Genomic DNA, 9,154 nt, shown 5'->3' with positions numbered 1-9,154 from the left:
ATCAGCTAGCTGTGTCATCCTGTACGGCCGAATTTGAACCCAAGAAGTTTGTCATTCGACCCCCAGTGCGGTGATACACATTTTCATATTTTTGTTCTGCCGGAGCGTAAGCAATTTTATTGAGCAGAAGAGCCAGTTTGCCAAGATAAGAGGTCTCAATCAATAAGAATCCTCTTTGGTCTCGAGTTCACACTTCTGTGGATCGAAAAGGCTTGGCCATGGCCGTGGCAAAAATATAACAATCACGGCACCTCACCGTGTTAAAAGGTTCTTCATATGCAAACTGGTGCTGTCTGGCGTTTGGGGGTGGGGGTGGGTGCAGATATGCAGTAAATAGATGCCTACTGATTGGTGACAGCTTCACCGTGACACATCCCACAAGGACAGTGTCAGCCGCTGATTGGTTGGTCGCCTCACTGACGGCCAGGCTAAACGATGAACGACAAATAGGCATATGAAAACCAGATGACTGCCTAGATGACTATGAGAATGAACTGACAGAACAAATGGTAGGATGATGAAATGACTAAACTTTTGAATAATAAAATGAACAGAAGACTGGCTAAATTGCCCTTGTGGAGTAGCCGAGTAGCCAGTTGAGTAAATGAAATGGGTACAATAAGTACTGTTTTTAATGTTATCTGAGAACCTGCTCAGTGACACACTGTGGTGATTATCATTTGTTCTATGTTTCCAGAATTTCATTTATTGGAACCGTAATGGGTAATGCAGAGAAATCAGGTTAAGATGTATGAAAAGGAAATATCTATTGTGAATGACCACTAAGTAAAGGAACATGATCACTATGATATTAATACTGGCGCCAATAGTGATGAGATTATTGATGCTGATAAGATGATCATCACTATGATAATAATACTGATGATGTCAATGATGCTGCTGATGATGATTGTGATGGCGGTGATGGTTGTAATGATGATGATGATGATAACGACGACGACGATGATGATGATAATGATAGTGGTGTTGATAATGACGACGACGACGACGACGATGATGATGATGATGATGATGATGATGATGATGATGATGATGATGATGATGATGATGATGATGATGATGATGATGATGATGATGATGATGATGATGATGATGATGATGATGATGATGATGACGATGATGATGATGCCGCTGATGATGATGATGTTAATACTGCTGCTGTCTGCTGATAAAGATGATGACATGAAGTATAGATATAATGTAATGACTTGATCTGAATTGGAGGATCATAGTGGCGGGTTGGGAGGCAGAGGACTGTGGGAAACACTGACAAGGAGAAAGGAAAGGGAACATTGAAGGAGAAAATATGACGAGGGTGGAAAAAAGTATAAAAAAAAAATAACACACACGAGAGTAAGAGAAGTGTAAAGATATAAACTAGAGGAAGAAAAAAAAAAGGAAAATGAAGAAGAAGAAGAGAGAATAACAAGAATAGGAAGAGAGGAGAGCTCCAAAAAAGTGGAGGAAAGTGGAGATGAGGAGATCTGTGGAGATCAGGATTGAGGGTAAGTGGAAGGCGTGTGGGAATAGAGATAGAAGTCCGAGAAGACGAGAAATAGAAGACCAGGAGTAGAGAACACCGATCACATGAAATGTCTTAGAAGGTAAGAAAAAATGTAGTAAGAAGAAAATAGTCGGAATAAAAAACCATGAAAAAGAAGAACAGAAGAAGGAAGAGAACAAAAAGTGGAGAAGAAGAAGAAAGGGAAAAGAAAAAGAAGAAAAAAGAGAGAAAGAAGATAGGAAAGAAGAAGAAAGGGAAGAAGAAAGGGAAGAAAAAAGAAGATATAGAAGATATAGAAGAAGAAGAAAAGGAGGAGAAGAAGAAAGGCGAGGAGGAGGAAAAATCGAGAAGAAGAACAGAAAAAGAGGGGAAAAGAGGACGAAAGGGAAGAAGAGGAGGATGAGAAGGAATAAAGAAAAGAAGAAGAGAACTAGGAAGAGAGGAAGAAGAGGAAGAGAAGGTGAGGGAAGAAGAGGAGGGGAGAAAGGGCAGGAAAAATGGGGAAGCAATTAAAAAAAAAAGAGGAATGAGAGTGAAGAGAGGAGGAGAGGAGGAGGTGTAGGAGGATGACGATGTGAGGGAAAATTGGGAAAAGCAAGAAGAGTAGAACGAAGACAAGGAGGAGGAGGAGGAGAGGGGTAGGAAGAGAAGAGTGTGAGAGGCAAGAAGAAGAAGGAGAAGGAGAAGAAGAAGAAGAAGAAGAAGAAGAAGAAGAAGAAGAAGAAGAAGAAGAAGAAGAAGAAGAAGAAGAAGAAGAAGAAGAAGAAGAAGAAGAAGAAGAAGAAGAAGAAGAAGAAGAAGAAGAAGAAGAAGAAGAAGAAGAAGAAGAAGAAGAAGAAGAAGAAGAAGAAGAAGAAGAAGAAGAAGAAGAAGAAGAAGAAGAAGAAGAAGAAGAAGAAGAAGAAGAAGAAGAAGAAGAAGAAGAAGAAGAAGAAGAAGAAGAAGAAGAAGAAGAAGAAGAAGAAGAAGAAGAAGAAGAAGAAGAAGAAGAAGAAGAAGAAGAAGAAGAAGAAGAAGAAGAAGAAGAAGAAGAAGAAGAAGAAGAAGAAGAAGAAGAAAAGCAATTGACGAAGGTCCTGACCTAAGACGTGGTAGGTCTATCTTATTTACTAGTGGAAGGACCGGTCGTTTGTAGGAAAGGGATGTGCTTGTGATAGGGAACAGCCGGGAAATTCTTCGCTCGTTAAGTAACTCGACGTCCCCTAAGACGGGTCATTTCACTGATGGGATCGTATTCACTGTAAAGGTAACAGGATGTTTGGTGCCAATTCCATCACCCTTTCCGTTTTTGTTTTTGTTTTCTTTTTTTGTTATTGTTTTTTTGTTGCTTCTTAGATTCAGCCATGGCAAATGGAAATATATCAAAGTCAGTAACGTAAGTTATAACATTCAAGATATAGGTTACTATTGAAGTTATTGCTGCACGTAAGTTAGACTGTAACAATGCTTTATACAGTTTGACTCTAGATATGTATAACAGGTATTTTGCTGCTAATTAGCTTTAGTTTATGGTCATCTCATGCTTTGAAACTATACAACTTATTTCGATCTGGATATGTCAGAAAAAGAAAAGTTTGAGTTGTATTTTAGTCTCAAACAATTTATGTTCGAGAGAGTGATGAAAAATGCCTTATTGTTATACGATTATCACTGTTTTTCAATCTCTCTGTTTAAAATTTTCATAGATCCTGCGTCATTTGTATTGATTTTATCTTTCTTATCACTATATTTTTTTGTATCCAGAACTTGCCCACTTCCCGCTGTTCCCGACAAACACATCATGGCATGAGGTATATTCTGAATATCATCTATCATCCTAAAATCTTTTTACTCCTACTAGAATATACTCTAGGACATTGTCTAGGTTTATGAGTAACGGGTTAGACCCTAAAAGCAGGGTTGCTATGGTGTGGACGTCTTTGTTATAGAAGAACAACTCACTCGACGAATAATATCGAACTCTTTGTTTCTTTCAGTAAAGGATCTAATGCTCTCGACTACAGTCTCGAATGCTTTCTTGACACCACTACCGATTTTGTCGAGTCAGTTGATCTTCTTTTCAATTAGCAAAACTCCTAGCGTGGAGATGAACTCAGGACTTCTGACTTTTTTTTATTACATTTTATATATATATTTTTTTTCGACTTTTCGAAAATTTTCGACGAACAACAACACAATGGGTCCTTATGAGGCATCTGGAAGAACTAAATTCTACATTTAAAGGACATGGCACGTTATGTGACATTATCTCTTATCTGTCAAATGCTTCGGTTTAGATATTGCTTCAGTGCGTCTCTAAGTAGCGCAACACTGTATCTCTCTCTCTTGCTCTCTTTCTCTCTCTCGCTCTCTCTCTCTCTCTCTCTCTCTCTCTCTCTCTCTCTCTCTCTCTCTCTCCCACATGACAAAGGATACTAAGTTACTATCAGGAGATATACCAAATGCAATCAATCTCCTTCAGATTGGCACTAAGGAAGAAAGTTTAGCCTTGATGAAGAGAGAGCTATGAGGAATTAGATGACAAGTTATTTGAAAAAGTGTCCACCTGATCCTGCAAGTCCCTCCTTAGACCTCTGTGCATATAGTAACAAGAGTGTACAATAACTTGTGACAAGTAATGATAACATGTGCCCATTGGTAACCTGTACATATTGCTCTCGTAGAATGTCATGGCGATTATTATTTATATGAAAAGCTTGAGCGAGAGTGTTTGACACTGTATCCACTGTGTTTATGTCTACGCTGTTCACCCGTGTCTTTCTCTTTCATATTGTTTCATTACATATATGCATACATACATATACATACATATGTATTCTGTATATATATATATATATATATACATATATATATACATATATATATATATATATGTATATATACACACACATATATATAGATATATATACATATATATATATACATACACACACACACACACACATATATATATATATATATATATATATATATATACATATATGTATATATACATGCATCTCGTAGAATATCGAATATCTTGGCGATTTCTATATGAAAAGCTTGAGCGAGAATGTGACACTGTGTCCTTTGTGTTTATGTCTACACTTTTCACTTGAGTTTTTCATATTGTTTCATGTAGATTTATGCATTTGTATACATATATATATACATATATATATATATATACATATATATAAACATACTTATGCAAATACATCTATATATGTAAATATGTATATGTACATAATGTGGCGCAGGGGAAATTCTGTCTGTGTGTTATGGACGTTCAATATTTGATGCTAGTGTTACCATACACTTTCACTTAGTTTGTGTTTGCTTTGTTTGTTTTTAGCGTGTGTTCACTAAAAGAAAGAATGACGAAAGTATGTTCACCTTCTGAAAATAACAACAGCTGTCTCAGTTCACGGAGTGTATATGCATCAGCAAGACTTTATCTTTTTCCAAATACGTTATTTCCAGAAAGCCTTCAACACGTTTATTGAACAATAACGTAAGCAGTTATCGTTCTTTTAAGTACGATTGTTTTCTGAGTGTACATCACCGAGGTCACTTGTGTTCCGCTTCCCTTGTACTTCGTCCTTTTCATTGTCTTTCGTCCTTTTCATTGCAATCTGTGGTATTCCTTTCCGTCCACTTTCTTCTTTTGCAACTTGAGTCTATATTCTCCTTTACTTTGTTTCCCTTTCTTGTCGTTCTTTTCCTTTTCGGCAACTTCTCTCTTCTTGTCGTTCTTTTCCGTTTTGATCGAAGTTGCCGACTTCGAATTCTTAACCGACACAACCGTCTTCGTGGAAGAATTGCTCTTGTTGGAAACCGAACTCCTGTTGGAGACGTTACTGCGGCCAGACATTGAGCTTTTGTTCGAATTCACACTTTTGTTGGAGGCTGACGATTTTATGGAGGAGACGCTCTTGCCAGAGGCTGAGCTCTTGTTCGATGTAGAACTCTTGACAGATGTAGAGCTCTTTCCGGAGGCGGAGCTCTTGATGGAAGCCGCGCTGCGCATGGACGCGGCAGACACAGAAGAGTCCCGTCTGGAACCGCCCGGGAGTCGATCCGGAGTGCTTTTGGCGCTCGTGCAAGCCGAAGAAGAGGAGGACGGTGAAGGGGGCATCGGTGAAGGGGATTTGGAGGACGACCTCGGCCCGTGAATTCTGACCGTGGTGATTGAGGACGAGGAAGCGGAGGAGGGCGAGCTCGAAGGGGATCGACTACCGCCACGTCTCGTCAAATTGGACGGGGACGTCGAATTATGTTCTATCTGGCTCACCAACTTCTGGGCACATCTGTAATTCAAAGGCAAAGCTTTAGGTTAGTTTACAGACAAGTTATGTGTCCACACAAGGTTCCAACACCTCGTTTAACGTGTAACGATAGAAATGTAAACAAATTTATTCCAAGTATAAACATTCATAGGCAATCGTCATTTCTACAAGCAAACATATACACCAGAGATAGCAGAGGATGGAGTTAATCAAGGATACAAGACCGATATGTGAAAACACCATATAAATGATAAAAGTACTAAAAGAATTCCAGACACTATGTAAACACAGCAACCTAACACTTAGTGAACAAAGTGCTAAAGTGAAAAAAAAAACGACTAAACACATAGATATAATAGAAGTATCATAACAGTTACATTATTATTGGCATCTCTAATACATTTATAAGATCGGCTTTCGTTGCATGAGACGGAGAAGAACAGTGAACGTGATAATTCAGCCCTAGTAAAGGAACACCCATCTACTCAGATTTTATGTGTTTGTGCGGGGGAACAGAATAAGGAAGTTAACACAAGTTGCTCCTACCGAGAAGTGATGACTGTACTGTCCATACTAGAAATTATTTCATCGGGTAACAGGTCAGGATAGCAGCAGGGAGGAAGATTTTTGTGCTACAGGAGGTCGAAGCAGAGAGGGCAATCGCAGTGCGAATTTAATTGGGGTTAGATTTCCATTTAGTAGCAAAGAATAGGATATGTACACTAGAGAATGAAAATACAATTTAACTCAAATATAGATGTAACATTTTAACAAAACTTTCGTTTATATTATGCATGTATACATATATCTATATAACTATATAAATATATATATATATATATATACACATACATATATATACACATACATATATATATATATATATATATATATATATATACATACATATTAGCGTATGCAGGTAACAGGTCTTCTTAAAGTCATGTATACTCAAAATCCACAAGTGACTATGTGCCCACGACTTTTTGATTGTATGCTTGACCTTCCTGTCGATGATACGTTGGGTAAGAGTTTAATCCATTAATATTTGTCCAAGTGGCACAGGTCGTCCTCTGGTACTGACGAATGGAATATATATATATATAAGGAAGTTTAAATATGAGTACGGTGGAAGGGAGATGGACGACTAGGTCAGCCACGCTGCTATCCAAGTAAATAGACAATTCCAAGTAAGGTGGCTATCACACGCCTGCTAGGCTAGCCAAGGACAGCCCCACGGCTGGCCGTCTCTCGTGTATAAATATATATATATATATGTATATATATATATATATATATATATATATATATTTATATATATATCATATATATATATATATATATATATGTATATATTTATATATGTATATGTATATATATATATATATATATATATATATATATATACATATATGTATATATTTATATATATATATATATACATGTATATATATTATATATTTTATATATATATATAAATATATATATATATATATATATATATATATATATATGAGCGTGATAAGGACCACGAGGGAAGTGATGCCTTTAATGTTAGCTTCTTATATGAAATTCAGTGAACACTCATCATTAAGGTGGTTCTTAAAGTCTTGTAATCCATCCTCGTCTTTTGCTTGCACGTAGATATCATCAGTACAGGAAGAGACGATTCTTTGCTAGGAGCTCACGTTCGATGGTACCAATGCAAAGTGTGACGGGGAGCTCTCCTAGAGGACTGTTCATTGCTGCACCATCTGTTTGTTTGTACATATGATCCATAGCGTAGACAAAGGAAACTTCCTTTGTACGCAAACCAAGCAGCGCATTCGTGCTTTTCTCGGAGATAGCACAGTCTATACTTGCGTTGGCGCAAAGGTTCTCTGCATCTATGAATGTGATGATACTATCTGAGTTGGTTGGAGAATTACGAAGGATGTCTAGAAGGTCATATTCTGGGTTAATGCTATAGGTGCTGGGAACATATGGAGTAAGGTGATTGTTCAGATTCTTGTCTATTGCGTAGTACCTTTAGGCTGTTCTCAGAGTTGTTAAAGGATATATTGTCTTCATATTGGTATACTCTATTTATGATGAAGTTGGTGCTACGGTCTACATTTACATTGGTGAAAAGTCTTTCCATGTACAATTAAGCGAGGTACTATCTCTGTTGGTCGATGAGTGATGATGGATTTATAGAATGTCAGAAGTACACACACACACACACACACACACACACACACACACACACACACACACACACATATATATATATATATATACATTTTGAATACAAGCTTTGTTGAAGTCTACAGCTATAGTGGCATTGTTCAACTTGTAAGAAGTACCCTCGATATTTCTAATGAGATTATATCAATGGCCTGACCTCCAACCTTCGCTCTCTCATTAGAAAGTTGAACAATGCCACTACAGCTGTCGACTTCAACAAAACTTGTATTCAAAATGTCTTTCTTCCAATATATATATATATATATATATATATATATATATATATATATATATATGTGCGTAGGTAACCAGTAAGAAAAGTAAACTAACGAAGCAGAGCGCTTTCGTATAATTACATATTCAGTGTAGATACAAAGAAGGAATTATAAAATGAAGAAACAAAGTACAGAATATATGACTGAGTGAGACATGGTGAAGAGGGCATTCGGAGAGGTACTGGAGAAAATACACGTGACGTTTGAACCGTCCTGGTAACCAACAAGTATGGGACAACTACTCATTATTTATTTTACATTTTAGATAATTTTGAAATTTCATGAGAAATATAACTATTTAATTTGTACAAACCTTGATGGAGATTAACATTTATTGCCTTACTAGATTTGATCAAACTGCATTCAATTAATTTTTTTCTGTTATGTTTTTGTTGTATGTGATGACTTAAGCATTATCCCAGTCAACTGGGTGGTTAAAATGGTTCATGTGGTTGAACATGCCGCTAGATTGGTTTCCCTCTCTAACGTATTTCTTGTGTTGATTGATTCGTGTTTTGAGTGTTTTAGCAGTCTGACCAACATAAAACTGATTCCATTGTCAGACTGCTAAAACACACAAAACACGAATCAATCAACACAAGAAATACGTTAGAGAGGAAAACCAATTTAGCGACATGTTCAACCACATGAACCATTTTTACCACCCAGTTGACTGGGATAACGCTAAAGGCATCACATACAACAACAACATAACATAAAGAAATTTAATTGAGTGCAGTTTGATCAAATCTAGTAAGGGAATAAATGTTAATCTCAATCAAGGTTTGTACAAATTAGATAGTTATATTTCTCATAAAATTTCAAAATTATTTAAATTGTAATATAAATAATGAGCAGTT

General features: G+C 36.8%; 1 protein-coding gene across 2 annotated transcripts in view; it reads right to left on the bottom strand.

Moving 5' to 3' along the window:
* Nucleotides 1–4,715: 4,715 nt before the first annotated feature.
* The window catches only part of LOC143020399 (uncharacterized), a 466,948-nt gene continuing 462,509 nt past the window's right edge, over nucleotides 4,716–9,154 (bottom strand). For both annotated transcript variants that reach the window (XM_076176822.1, XM_076176821.1), the window contains exon 8: nucleotides 4,716–5,814. In XM_076176822.1, coding sequence (XP_076032937.1) covers nucleotides 5,130–5,814 — 685 coding nt within the window. In that variant the 3' untranslated portion in view covers nucleotides 4,716–5,129. The remainder of the gene's footprint in view (nucleotides 5,815–9,154) is intronic.

This window comes from Oratosquilla oratoria, chromosome 39 (genome assembly GCF_046742065.1).
Source record: "Oratosquilla oratoria isolate Oo_2021 chromosome 39, ASM4674206v1, whole genome shotgun sequence".
Lineage (NCBI taxonomy): Eukaryota > Metazoa > Arthropoda > Malacostraca > Stomatopoda > Squillidae > Oratosquilla > Oratosquilla oratoria.
The sequence above is the reverse complement of the archived record's forward strand: the minus strand, read 5'-3'. Positions and strand labels throughout refer to the sequence as shown.